Source organism: Carcharodon carcharias, chromosome 39 (assembly GCF_017639515.1).
Source record: "Carcharodon carcharias isolate sCarCar2 chromosome 39, sCarCar2.pri, whole genome shotgun sequence".
Taxonomy (NCBI): domain Eukaryota; kingdom Metazoa; phylum Chordata; class Chondrichthyes; order Lamniformes; family Lamnidae; genus Carcharodon; species Carcharodon carcharias.
In genome coordinates, this window is record NC_054505.1 from 995198 (window position 1) to 1010544 (window position 15347).

Consider the following 15347-nt stretch of genomic DNA (forward strand, 5'->3'; position numbering starts at 1 on the left):
TATGTTCCACCTCCTTTGCCAGGACAATGTGCTTTTTGTTTCAGTGATGTTAGTTCAAGGGCAAATATTTGGTTGCAGGGTTTTGGGGTGAATTACCCATTAACATTCCGTCGACGTTTTGGCCCACAGGTATTATATATCTAAATAATATGCTGAATGTTGCGTCTTTTTTAAACTTTAATCCGAAAGATGGATCAAAATCCTTGGAACTCTCTTCCGATACATCACAGGTGCAAAGGTTGCTCTTAGTCAGGTTCTCAGAAATATTTAGGGATGGGCACAGAGAGGAGAGATGGCCTAGATTATGGATGCCAAGATTACAGAAGTTGGGTTGAATGGCTGTCCTTCTGACGCAGATAAGAATGTGAACAAACTACATTGGAAAAGTTAATGGTGATGGGCCAACCGAAATGGAAATCCTTGTGTGGAATAACATGCCATGAGACCTCATGATTAGAGGATTCAGTGTCCAGCATGGAGGCTGTGGTGGGTTTGGGAGATGATGTGATTTCTGAAATGGTGGCGTCCCACACTCCGGGCCCTCGTGCCATCAGAAAATGCTTAACTCAATCCCGAGGTAGGCTGTGAAGTCACAGGACATTACTCAATCCCTCCACGCAGTGTGAGAACGTTTTAAGCTGCTGAATGTTCCCCTCACCCAAACTAGGCTTTGAGGGACCCAGCCGAGAGGTCAGTTAGAATTAGGAAGCTTCCGATGCTCATGGACACCAGAGGTTGATCTGCTTATATTTGTTTTCCTTAGCTTGGTTTTCGTGGAACGTGTGGTTGTCCTCAAGCCAGATGAACGGCCCTCCACAATATACCTGACCAGGAGCCTCTCCTTCACTCACCGCCTGTCACAGGTAGAGGGATGTTGGTAGGATCTGCAGACCCACAATCTACCTGCTGGAGTGGGATTCAAACCGGAAGCTTCTGGCTCAGAGAGAGTGACACTAATTATGAGGCCACCAGAGCCGTGTTCTGTTATCCTTCTCTCCTAATATTCTGCGTTTGATCTTGTTACACGGTGAAACAGATAGATCTGTGGAAGTAGCAGTGGGAAGAGATATATGAATACGATCTGTTGGCATCACTCACCTGCCATAGTCACGGTCACAGCCTCGCTGATTGGGGAAACAAGTAAGCGACTGTTGATGGATGTACTATATTGGCACCTGTACTGCCCACCTCGGTATGTAGCCCCAATGGAAAGTGCAACAAAACTGCCCTGTGTGCCAGTTTTAGCGAAGTGGAGCAGTTCATTATTCCGGTAAAACTTGAAGAATTTATCGCGCTTATCTCCAGTCACAATGCAGGTTATGGACCCCTTCTCTCCAGGTAAATACACGCCAGTCGGTTGGTTCAATGTGATGACTGGTTTTATGGGCAGAGCTGTGGTGGAATAAATCAAGAGAACAATTACAAATGAACCTAATGTACAGCAGTACATTGTGAACTCAATAACCATTGATATGTGCAAAGAGGAGGTTTTCCATCTAGGAACTATATTCCACACATGGAGAGGTCGGGATTTGATTACAACAAAAAGAATACAACAAATTTCATTCCAAATCGACGTTCAGAAATTCATGACGTCACAAACAGTGCTACAGGTAAAGAACTGATATTAAAATGTCGTGAAAGCTGTAATACAGAAGAAACGCGGAAAAAATACACAGAGCAAGATCCCGCAAACAAGGATGATTGCAAAAGGATGATTGCTCATTACAAAAGGTGTTTAAATTGTCATTGGCTGGGGAGCTAATATAGCAACAACAGTGCACCACACCCTCAGTACTGGCACAGGGGGGAGTTTCGACTTGGATTGTGGAGATTAAGTCCGAGATATGCATCTACCTCCGTCAGTGCAGCACTCCCTCAGTGCTGGCAATGGGTTGCGAGCCGGACAACATTTGCGAAGCTCACGAGCTGTTGTGAAAGTTAGCCACATTGCCTGATAAATCAGGCGAGGGTGAGAACGCTACCAAAGTAGATAAGTTTTTATTTTCAGTTGAGTTAGCCCAACCACATCGATTGCATCAACTTATGGAAACGAAGCCAATGCAGAAGCGTGAAGGTACCATTCAGTACCGAGATATGGAAGGTATCTTTGATGTCCTAACGGCCCTAACACAATCACAATTAAGACTCTGAGATCTCCCGCCAATGGGCACTAGCTTCCGGCGGTGACAGAGCACTTGAGCTGCTGACTGTCCCCTTAAACCATACTTCTATCTTCCCCTCCTGCCTACCCCATCCCCTGCAATTACAGTCAATGTACAGCGGGAGAATTCAGCCCCCATCGATCACAATTGTGCAATGAGATCGCAGATCATTTGGGCTCCATCCCAGTTTATTTGAAACGAGTCATATTGTTACAGTGAATGAAATACTGATGATTTGAGAATACACACGCTATAAATAGAAATGCTGAAATCTCTGTCTCCCTATCGCTCACCTGCTATGGTCACCAATACAGCCTGGCTCTGTTTGGAATCGAACTGCCTGCTCTGGACGGCAGTTCTGTATTTACATTGGTATTGTCCGCTGTGGCTTGGACTGGTATTCGCAAATGTTAAAGTATTGGTTTTTGTGATGTACGGACTAGAGGACAGCTGTTGATATCTTTTATAAAAATAGAACCTTTTCTGGCGATTATCTCCAGTCACAGTGCAGGTCATGGTGATCGTCTCTCCTACTGCATACACCCCGGTTTTTTGATCAAGAGATATCACTGGGATTTTTAGCGGATCTGCGGTAAAACGAATTGAAGGAACAATTTGAAATGAATCAGAGTCTTTCTATGTACAGAAGTAGGTTATAAGCACATTAATTGATGTGTCGAGACAAGGTGTCTACACGTGTTTGAGAATTCACAAATGTTGTGATCAGGAATTGATGACGAAGGAAGGAGGTTAAGCGAACACATTTATAAACGCCAATCCGGAAAACGGAGCTTTCCTAACTGCTCCGCAGCTGATAAAGTCCGACTGAAAGGCAATCGTTAAGGCAATCGACCATTCCTAACATCAGTTTTGAGCTGGGCAAGATCCCATGAACGGACGTCAATTAATGACGGGACAGTTAACGTGATGCTTCCTTCAGTGATGTTGTTTTAAGGATGTGTGTTTGGCCCATTGATACGGAAGCGAAGTTCCCACTGACATGACTCACAACTATGCTTATTGATCTGAACACGACATTGCAGACTGTTCCCTCGTTTTTCATTCATTATAGAACTGGGAGAGGTCAGACAGTCCCTCAGTAAAGGCAACGGCCTGGGTGGCCGTTAGGGTGGGGTGGTGTTGATTGGGATGTTCACTCAGGTAACATGGCTGAAATCCAGGAGTACATACATCTTCCTCCGTCAGTGCAGCACTCCCTCATTGCTGGCACTGTGGGGCACTTTTGCAGCTCACGAGCTCAAGTGAAATTTGTCTCCATTGCCATATAATTTAGGCAAGAGTGCTCTCGAAGGAGGTGAGTTTTTTTTTTATTCCGTTGAGATAGTCCAAACGCATCGAAGATATCAATGCATGGAAATAAATCCAATGCATGGGAATGAAGGGACAATACAACACCGAGGTGTGGAAAGGATCTCTGATGTCACAACGGGCCTAATCCAATTCCAATTAAGACAGAGACATCTCCCGCTAATGGACAATAGGCAGAACACTGCAGCTGCTGGCTGCCCCCTCACACCACACTCCTGCCTCCCGGGTCTGCCCACCCCAGCCCCTGCAATCACAGTCGATTTACAGCGGATGAATTCAAATCCCATCGGCATCAATTGTGAATGAGGTCGCAGATCAATTGGATACCCTCCCCGATTATTTGAAACCAGTCATAATGTTACAGTGAGTATAGTATTGATTATTTGATAATACACACATCATTAACAGGAATGTTTAAATCTCTGTTCCCTCTCAATCACCTGCTATTGTCAACGTTACAGCCTGGCTCTCTCTGGAATCTAACTGCCTGCTCTCGACGGTAAGTCTGTATAGACATTGGTATTGTTCGCGGTAGCTTGAGCGGGTATTCTTGAACCTTATAGTGTAGGTATTTGTGATGATTGGGCTAGAGGACAGCTGGTGATATCCTTTATAAAAATATTTTTTTTTTCTCGCAATCATCTGCAGCCTTGAAGCAGGTCATGTTGATCGACTATCCTACTGCATACATCCCTGTGGTTTGATCAAGATATATCACTGGGGCTTTTAGCCGATCTTTGGCAAAATGAATTGAAGGAACAATCTGAATTGGATCAGTCTTCAAAGGTACATAAAAGGATTAATTGATCTGTGTCGAGAGAACGTGTTTACAAGTGTCTGAGAATTTAGAAATGTTGAGATCAGGATTTGATTATGAAGGATTAGCAAACACATTTATAAACGCCAATCAGGGACTCGGGACTTCCCGAACTGCTCCGCACCTGATTAAGTCCAACTGAAGTACATTCGTTATAATAATCAACGATTCTTAGAGGCAGAGTTGGGCAGAGCAAGATCCCAGGAACTGAAATAAATTAATGACAGGAGAATCAACATTATTTTCCTTCAGTGCTGTTTTTTTAAGGATGTGTATTTGGCCCAGGATACGGAAGAGAAGTTCCAACTGATGTGACTGGCAATAATGCAGCTGTTTATTTTAGTGCAACAGACAATTGCAGAGAGGAACCTATTTTAAAGTACTATTAGAAATAGCAGAGTTCGGACACTCCCTCAGTACTGGCACCGAGGGTGTGTTGAGTTGGAATATGGAGCTCAAGTCCAAGATGATATATATCTACATGAGGCAGTAAAGCAGTCACTCAGTATTGGCAGCGGGGGCAGTGGATGCATGGGGTTGTGGGGTGGGGTGGCGGGTGGTGGGTGGTTGTTGTGGTAGGGGTGTGGGCGCGGAGCGGGTGTAGTGTTGGTTTGGGTAATGGAACTCAACTCCTCGAGCATATACATCTCCCAACGACAGCGCAGCACTACATCAGTAATGACACATTGCCTGTGAGACTTCCTGGACCATGGAGCTAAATCTGGAGGAATGGTTGATCACACAACCTTCTGGTTTAGGGTAGCGTGCTGCAGACCTGGTAAGGACATTAAGGAAGATAGTCCATGACAACTGCTGATAATTTCACCATCAACGTGGAAAATGAAACCAAACAGTGAAAGAATTGGACGGTACATCATGTCACACTACATGTAGGTTTTGGGATGAGGAGTCTCTCTTGCTTGACCGCTTCACTGGTTGGCGTTGGACACTCGCACCCAGAATGATATCAGAAGGAGCATCACACAAACCCGAGTAAGACCGTGATGTCACCCAACAATGGACAGCACCTCCCCCAGTGACAGAATCCATCAGCTTCTGAATGTCCCCTCACACATTCCTGCTGCTTTCCTCCCCTTCCCCTCTCAATATTTGCAATGGTAGTTGATGCCAGCGGGTTAATTCAGGGCCCATTCAAATTTCTTACATTTGAAAGTGAAACAATTCCTCAGTACTGTCACAGGGGAGTGTCGGCCTGCTTTATGTAGCTCAACCCCTAGAGTAAATAAAAAAAAGCCTCTGACAGTGCAGCAATCCCTCAGTACTGACACCGGGGGTTGTCGGCCTGATTTATGGAGCTCAAGCCCAAGAGTATATACATCTATCTCCGACTGTGTAGCGCTCCCTCAGTACTGGAACCGGGGGGAGTGTCGGCCTGAATTATGGAGCTGAAGCCCCAGAGTCTATACATCTACCTCCGAAAGTGCAGTGGTCCCTCAATACCTGCACCTGTGCGAGTGTCGGTCTGGATTATGGGGAGTGTCGGGCTGCAATTTTGGAGTTCACGAGCTGAAGTGAAAATTGGCTCCATTGCTTGATCATTCAGACTAGAGTGCTACCAATGTAAATATGTTATCTTTTGCCCCCCCCAATGGGCACCAGTTTCCACTTGTTTCAGAACACTTCAGCTGCTGACTGTCCCCTCCTGCCCAACCCAGCCCCTACAATCACAGTCCATGTACAGCAGATGAAACTATACCCAATCGTCCACAATTGTGGAATGAACACTGAGATCAACTGAACCCCCAGCCCACAAGCCGCGCGCCCTCCGTGCTGCCGCCTATTTAAATTGATTCATTTTGTTACAGTGAAAACAACCTCGATTATTTGAAAATAACAAGTTCGTAAATAGACATTTTTAAATATCTGACCCTGTATCTCAACCTACTATTTTCACCATGACAGCCCGGCTCTGTTTGGAATGTAACTGCCTGCTCAGGGCTGTAATTCTCTACTGAAACTGGTATTGCCCGATGTGACTTGCACTGGCATTCGGGAATATTAATGTTTTGGTATTTGTGGTGATTGGACACCTGTTGATGTACATCAAGATAATAAAACCTCGAGCAAGTATCAATGTGGAGAATGAAAGGCAAACGCTGAAAAAATTGGACAGTACATCATGCCCCACCGCATGTGGGTTTTGTGATGTTGTTTCTCTATTTTGCGACCGCCTCAATGGTCGGGATGGACACTCGGGCCCAGTATGATGAAAGAGCTGAATCCAATCCCAAGGTATTGCACGATCTCACTGAACAATGGAAAGTCATTTTTCAGTGACACAATCCTTCAGCTGCTGACGGCCACCTCACACCCTCCTCCTGCTTTCCTCCCCTTCCCACCTCAACACTTGCAGTGATAGTTGCTGCGCAGAGGGTGCATTCAACGCCCATTCTTTCAGGGAATTTGCCAGGACTTGAACAATGAAGTTCATGGTTTTCACATATTCTCTTATCCCCGAACACTGACCATTTCATTTTGAGGATGGGAGCTGGATTTGTCAAGATGCCAAGCCTGGCGAGTGGGCATATTTACAATCACTGTTCCCTGTCACTCACCTGTGGTAATCACGGTCACAGCCTCACTCTTTGTCGATATTAGATGCCGACCTTCCATCACAATTTCATACTGACATCGGTATCGCCCTTCGCTACTTCTACCAGTAACCTGGACTGTTCCAATATTCACTTTTGTGACAATTTGCCGGGAGACCTGCAGTTCTTCATCTTTATAAAAATAGAAGGTTTTCTTCCGAACATCTCCAATCACAGTGCATGTAATGGTGACCGTCTCTCCTATTACATACACCCCATTCCTTTTATTAAGATTTATCCGTGGCTTTTCTAGCCGATCTGTGGTAAATTAAATGTGAAGAACAATTTTAAATGGGTAGAGAATCTTATGTACTGTCAGTGTTGGTAAAAGCAACTTTAGTTTATCTGTATGGAAAGAAACTGTTTAGATCCGGATCTGAGATTCCAGAAAGGTAGAGCTCGGGGCTTGATTCCAAAATAATGAAAAAAAAATCATTTCAAGGCGTATTTCAGAAACTGACAGCATCACAAACAGCTAAGGAAGTGTAGGCACAGCTGTAATGTGCAAACCTTTGCAGAAAAAATATACACAGCAATTTATAAGAAACACCAATGAGGGTGTGACAGAGGATTAGATTTATGGATAATAATACCATCAAATGCTATGGGGGCTGGGTGGGAAAAGGGCGTTCAAGTAGATTATCATCCATGATGTAATTAAATGGAGGAATAGGCTAGACTGGCTGAATGACCCACTCCTCCTGCAATGTACCATCCTGCTTTGCCAGGACCATTTGTTTTTTTTTTGTTTCAGTGATGTTGTTACAAGGGTATATATTTGGCTGCAGGGCTTTGGGGTGAATTACCCACTAACATTCCGTCGAAACTTTGGCCCACAGATAATATATGTGTAAATGATATGCAGAAAGTTGGCGTTTTATTTTTAATGTTTAATCCGAAAGATGGATCAAATTCCTTGGAACTCTCTTCCGATACACCAGAGGTGCAAAGGTTTAAGAAGGCTGCCGTAGTCAGGTTCTTAGAGGCACTTAGGGATGGACACAGAGAGGAGTGTCGGCCTGGATTATGGATGCCGAGATTGCAGGAGTTGGGTTGAATGGCTGTCCTTCTGACACAGATGGGAGTGTGAACAATCTAAGTTGGAATGGTTAATGGTGATGGGCCAACCGAAATGAAGTCCTCGTGGGGAGTAACATGCCACGAGACCCCATGATTAGAGGATTCAGCGTCCAGCTCGGAGGCTGCGGCGGGATTGGGAAATGATGTGATTTCTGAAATGGTGGGCGTCCCACACTCAGGGCCGCTGTGACGTCAGAAAATGGCTTAATTCCATCCCGAGATAGGCTACGAAGTCACCGGACGTTACTCAATCCCTCTACACAGTGTCAGAGTACTTTCTGCTGCTGACTGTCCCCCTCACCCAAACTAGGCTTTGAGGGACCCAGTAAGAGGTCAATTAGAATTAGAAAGCTTCCCATGCACAGAAACACCTGAGTTTGATCTGCTTATATCTGTTTTCCTTAGCTTGATTTTCGTGGAACGTATGGTTGTCCCGTAGCCAGAAGAACGGCACTCGACATCATACCTGACCAGGAGCCTCTGCTTCACTCCCCACCTGTCACAGGTAGAGGGGTGTTGGAAGGATCTGCAGGCGCACAAGCTGCCTGCTGGAGTGGGATTCAAACCGGAAGCTTTTGGTTCAGAAAGAGTGACACTACTTATCAGGCCACCAGACCAGTGTTCCGTTGTCCTTCTCTCCTATTTTTCAACGTTTGATTTTGTTACACGGTGTAAAATTTCGATCTGTGGAAGTAGCAGCGGGAACAGATATATGAACATGATCTCTTGGCATCACTCACCTGCTATAGTCACGGTCACAGCTTCGCTCACTGGGGAACCAAGTAAGCGACTGTTGATGGATGTTCTATATCGGCACCTGTACTGCCCTCCTCGGTATATAGCCCCAGTGGAAAGTGAAACAAAACTCTAATGTTTGAAATGTGAATCCGCGTATCTTTTTGGAGATTTTCACTGTCCTAATCTTATTCTAACCTCGGGAAAATTAGCAGAAACCTTCAATTCAAATAAAACATTCTCTTTGGTTCACTAGTATCCCAGGGTATAAACTCAGATCCAACATCTCACATTGTGAAGAGAATCCAAACTGAATTATTTTATTTGGCTCTGCTTATTGATTTGCTGCAATACAGAACTGGCAACTCTTTATTTATAAGGTATTGGCGCTCCTTATATATGCGTGGAAGTTTTAGGAAAGTGGAGCAGTTCATTATTCCGGTAAAACTCGAAGACTTTATCGCGCTTATCTTCAGTCACAGTGCAAGTGATTGTCGCCATCGCTCCGGATAAATACATGCCAGTGGGTTGGTTAAATGTTTTATGGGTGGAGCTGTGGTGGAATAAATCAAGAGAACAATTACAAATGGGCCATGTGAACCTAATGTACATCAGTACATTTGGGAACTCAATAACCAGTGATATGTGCAAAGAGAAGGTTTTCCATCCCGGAATCAGGTTCCACACATGGAGAGTTCGGGATCTGAATGCAACAAAAGGAAGACAACACATTACATTCCAAATCGCCGCTCAAGAGTTCAGGACGTCCCAAACAGCTCGACAGTCAAGGAGCTGATATTGATATGTCGTGACAGCTGTAATACAGGAAGGAACGAGGATAAATTACGCAGAGCAAATCACGCAAACAAGGATGAGTGGCTGATTGCAAAACATGTTTAAAGTGTCATTGGCTGGGGAGTTAATATAGCAACATCAGTTCAGCACTCCCTCAGTACTGGCTCGGAGGGGAGTTTCGACCTGGATTATGGAGGTTAAGTCCGTGGGTATATACATCTACATCCGACAGTGCAGCACTCCCTCAGTGCTGGTACTAGGGGGAATGACGGCTTGACCTATGGAGCTCAAGTGCTCAAGTATTTACGTGTCCCTCCGAAAGTGCAGCGCTCCTTGAGTAGTGCTACCACCGGATTGCCGTCCTGGAATTTGGAAGTCAATACCATTGAGCTTTAAGAATCAATGGCATAGTTGAATTTATTTACTGGATTTCAGTAATTCTAATTTCATATATAAGGAGCGCTAATGCCATATAAATAAAGAGTTGCCAGTTCTGTATTGCAACAAATCAATAAGCAGAGCCAAATAAAATAATTCAGTTTGGATTCTCTTCACAATGTGAGATGTTGGATCTGAGTTTATACCCTGGGATACTAGTAAACCAAGGAGAATGTTTCATTTGAATTGAAGATTTCTGCTAATTTTCCCGAGGTTAGAATACCATTAGGATAGTGAAAACTCCAAAAAGATACGCGAATTCACATTTCAAACATTGGAGTTGCTTTGGAGAACCGGAGGTATTATGCAATCATCCCGGCCGTGAGTGCCTCTGGCCAGGCTGATATTTGTTGCACGTCCCTAACTGCCTTTGAGAATCTGATGGTTAGTGTCCATGGGGTGATGCAGTCCGTGATGTGTAGCTAAACCCTAAATGCTGAGCGGAAGCAGGAAGTGGGATTTGACCGAGCTTTGATTGAGGGAACGCCGATATACTTGCATGTTGGGGTTGCGTGAGACAAGGAGGGATAACTTGCGGTGATGGTGTTCATAATCATATTATCTGCCTTCGTGACTTCGCAAGCCAACGTGCTCCCTCCACACCCTGGGCACGAACTCTAGACTGCTCAGCGTCATCTGCCTGGGGCTGTCAGGGACAGCACACAATCTTAGTATCATTAGTGACCCCGTGTTAGTCTTTCGACTCTACATCTGCACCATCTTTAAGTACGCCTATGTGCACTCCGTGACTCCAGCTGACTCCAGCCCTATCTCGGTCTCGCTGTCTTTGCTGTCTGCAGCTATGTGCATTACAAGTCTCTCCCTTTGGACCTCACATCTGGCACCCTGCATAAAAATGATGCTAACCAAATAACTAATTCACACAAAGTTCCGTTCTTCCATGATTCCTATTCTCACTGCAATACGTCGCCCCCTCCTCCACATACGCCATTAAGCAACGGCTGGGATTGAACAACCTGATGCTTATTTTCGAACCCCTCCACGGCCCTCGGCCACTGTCTATCTGTGTACCATTCTCCAACTCCTGAAACCCTCTGAGAAATCCCTCTGAGATCTCGACAATCGGATAGTTCTGGCCCCTTGAGCAGCCCCGCTTACCATCGCTCCACAACTGGCGCCTTCAGCCTCCTGGGCCAAAGCTCTCGAAATTGGTGCCTAAATATCTCTGCATTTCCTTCTTCCCCTTGGAGACGCTTATTAAAAAATACTTAGTCAGCGACAGTTTTATTCATCTGTTCTAAAATGTCCATCCACTTCTCGATGTCAAAATTCATTTGATCATGCTTTTCGGGTAATTGGTACGTTTTACCGTTTAAAGGCGCTATATAAATACAAGTTGCTGTTGTTCTGAGACTTTCGGGTGGGACTAGTATTGTTTGGAGAATAATAGTTCATGTAGAAACAAAAATCTAGTTTTTTTTTTGTTCGCTCATGTGAGGTGGGCATCGCTGGCTCGGCCAGAACTGACTGGCTTTCCTGGCCAAGTCAGAGTCAACGTTGCTGTTGTTTTGGAGTCTTATGTTGGCCAGAGCAGGTTAGAACCAAAGATTCCTTTTCCTCAAAGACATTCAGGGACCAAGTGGCTTTTTTGCCACAGTCGTTTCGTTGTCATCATTCGAATTTCAATTATAGGGTTTTTTGATGAGGATGGGAGGGATGGTGGTAGGGGAGGGTGCGGTTTTGACCAAGATTGCGGTGCTCTAATACTAGAGTATATATATCTGCCTCAGCACTGGCACCACGGGGAATGTCCGCCTGGATTATGGAAATCCAATCCGATAGTAGATTTCTCAACCTCCGACAATGCAGCGCTCCCTCAGTTCTAACAATGGGGCCGAGTGTCGGCCTGCATTATGGATCTCAAAACCGAAAGTAGATTACTCAACCTCCGACAATGCAGCGCTCCCTCAGTTCTAACAATGGGGACGAGTGTCGGCCTGGATTATGGAGCTCAGTTCTGAGAGTATGTACATCTGCTTCCGACAGTGCAACACTGCCTCAGAGCTGGTACCGGCGGGATCATATTTTGGAGCTCAAGTCCAAGAGTAAATTCGTCGACACCCGACATTGCAGCTCTCCAGCTCTCCCGCAGTACTGACACGGTGGGGTGGTGGGGGGGCGGGGGGGGGGGGGTGCGGTGATGAGTGTCAGCGTGGATTATGGATCTCAAATCCTACAGTGTATATATCTACTTCCGATTGTCTGTATGTGTGTGTGTATGTGTGCCTGTATGTGTGTCTGTGTACATCTGTGTGTTTGTGCGTTTGCGTTACTGTGTTTGTGCGTTTATCTGTTCGCAGGTGTGTGTGTCTGTTTGTGTGTTTGTGTGTATATATGTGTGCACCAGATGGATAACAGACGTCCAAAGATGCGGCACGTCACCACCGTCAAAGTACCGCCACAGGCAGGAGGGGCTGAGAAGTTCCTGTCTCTGCTGCTGCATTTTCTGATTCTGTGGTTAATGGTAACATATTCAGCAATTGGTCACTGTGTTGCGTCACGAATGGGCAAGAGATGAACACAAATTCTCTCAGTGTTAGAAAACGTGAAACAAGGGTTTTTATTTTAATACACCAGAAGTGATTCAATAGACATATTAATATTCGCTGTCCCTCTTCACTCAGCTCCTATAGTGACATTCAGCGATCCACTTATCTGAGATTCTAACTCCCTTACCTTGACAAAGGGGCTCTATTTACTATGTTACCCCCTCCTTGTTTTCTACTGGGCACAGTGAATGTTTCAATGTTGTCCTATGTGATAATTTGATAAGAGTACAAAGACTGATTACCTTTGCACATAAACAATAATGAGACAGTAACCGTATAATGTGCACATATTGAGTGATGTGTTCCGATGGGATCATGTTGGGACAGAGGAGAAAGGGCGGGACTTACTACTGATGTTCTGTGAGGGCAAGAGGGACCGCGCAACTGAGAAGCGGTACTCTAGGCGTTTTTTATTGACTCACTGGAAACATGATACTTCTGACATTGCAACTCTCCCACTTTACTCTTAATGTTTTAGCGAACTTGGATCCTAGAGTTAACGTCCTTTGGAGCATTTATCTTCCCCCGAAGCTCAGCACTCCCACAGTACTGGCACCAGGTGCAGATTCAGCATAGGGAATGGATCTCAAACCGTAGATTATAAACATCTACCTTTGTAAGTGCAGCAAATCTTCAGGGTTACACCAGCGGATTGTCAGCCTGGATTATGGAGCTCAAGTCAAGGAATATATGCATCCAAATTCGACAGTGGAGCACTCCCTCAGAACTGGCACAAGGAGAGCGTGGGCCTGGGTTATGAAGCTCAGATCCGAAAGAAAACAAAACTACATCCGAAGTGCAGCACTTCCTCAATACTGGCGCAAGGGGCAGTGTCTGACTGGGTAATAGATTTCTAGCCTGGAATGGGGCTGGTCGTTAACCAATGCAGGTAGTGTAGCATCAATGTGGGGAGTGAATTGAACACAGTGAATGGATTGGACGGTGTACCTTGCCCCACCACATGTGGGTATTGTGATGGGATTTTTTCTATTGTGTGGCTGCCTCCGTGGCCGGGGTTGGACAATCGGGCTCAGTATGATGTCAGAAAGAGCATAACCCAATACCGAAGTTGACCATGACATCACACAACAATGGACCCTTTCCCCTCCAATGAAAGATTCCTCCAGATGCTAACTGCCCCCTCCCCCTGCTTCCCTCCCCATCCCATCCCAATACTTGCAGTGGCAACTGATGCCCAGCGGATGAATTCAGGCCATATTCTTTCAGGGAAAGTGTCAGGACTTGAGCAATAAAGTCAATGGTTTTCGCAAACATTTCTCTACCTGAACACTGATCGTTTAATTTTGATGCAGAGATCTGAGATTGTGAATAAGCCAAGCCCGGTGAAAAGACATATTAACAACTTCTGTTCCCTGTCACTCACCTGTGGTAGTCACGTTCACAGCCTCGCTCTTTGGGGATGTTGAATCCGGACCCCCGATGGAAATTTGGTATTGACATTGGTATCGCCCTTCGCCTCTTTTATCAGTGACCGGGAATGTTCGGGTATTGTCACGTGTATCATTTCGCCTAGAGTACTGCCGTACACCATCTTTGTAAAAATAGAAGGTTTTATCCCTATCATCACCCGTCACAGTGCAGGTCATGGTAACCGTCTCTCCTATTACATACACGCCTGTCGATTGATCAAGTGTTATCACTGGTTTTCTTAGCGGCTCTGCGATACACATAACAAACAATGGACCAGAAAATTAAAAATTAATCACGCGAATAAAATGAACAGTAATTGTTGGTGGCAGAAATTCAATTGATCCACACCGAATGATATGTTTTCATCAGCGAATGAGATTCGATAAAGGGTGAGTTGGGGGTGTTGATTATATTTAAGAAATAAACGATATATTTCAAAGCGCATTTCTAAAATTCGTTCTTTTTCAATATTGCAACAGAATTGCAGGCTCTTTCTGATATGTCTAATTCTGAATGTTTTGCTGTATGTATGTGTGTTTGTGTGCATGCCTGAGTGATTATGTGTATGTGTGTGAGTTTGTGTGCCTGTGCACTGCGTGCGTGTGTGTGCGCGTGCGTGGGCGGTTCGTGTGAGTGTGTGCCTCCATGCACCAGATAGATGATAGATGGTCAAGGAGGTGGCTCATCACCAGCTTCAGAAGGACAACTATGATGGGAACTACTTAAGATGAAAGCAGACTCAACAGAAAGCTTTCCAAGGGAACTGGATAAACATTGCGAAGGTCTGTTTGGACAGACATTGTGGATAAATGTTTGGGAGTGAAAGGGAACTAGGCAGAGGCAATTAAAATCAACGATTGCCATTTACTGCCGAATCTCGTGAACAAATTGAATAAAAATTTGATAGCTCTTTCAAAGGGCTTCCAGACGAAGGATGGGCCGAGTGGTCTCTGCCTGCGGTATTGCATTTTCTTATTCTGTGATTAATGGCGACACTTACAGCAACCGGTCAGTGTATCGGATGAGGATTGGATAAATGGTGTGAATTATGTCAACAGACTGCACATTGCTGAGTGTTGAATGCAAATGGACGAAATTTTGGAGTTCGAAGTAAATAAAGTGTTTCGTAAACAACATGGAGAATCTATTTCCACTGGTTTCCAAGTCCAGAACGAGGGGAGCTAAATTCGGAATTAATACTAATCCTTCCAATATCGCTGTTGACAAGCAAATACTGAGACCAGGCGTAGCTTTAATGTGCTTCTGCAGAATAACTCCAGAGTCTAGGTAAATTGACAGTTTGTTGGCTAGTTTAGTTTGTTAAACATAATGTAAACCGGATGTGTAGAATGAGAGAACAGATAGGCCAGTCACG

General features: G+C 45.0%; 1 protein-coding gene across 1 annotated transcript in view; it reads right to left on the reverse strand.

Moving 5' to 3' along the window:
• Positions 1–15347, reverse strand: part of LOC121273095 (basement membrane-specific heparan sulfate proteoglycan core protein-like) — a 72530-nt gene that overhangs the window by 19962 nt on the left and 37221 nt on the right. The window contains exons 9-12 of the mRNA XM_041180060.1: positions 13926–14219; positions 6888–7181; positions 2459–2752; positions 1099–1392 (exon numbers count right to left, since the gene is read on the reverse strand). Of these exons, the coding sequence (XP_041035994.1) occupies positions 1099–1392; positions 2459–2752; positions 6888–7181; positions 13926–14219 (1176 nt within the window). The remainder of the gene's footprint in view (positions 1–1098; positions 1393–2458; positions 2753–6887; positions 7182–13925; positions 14220–15347) is intronic.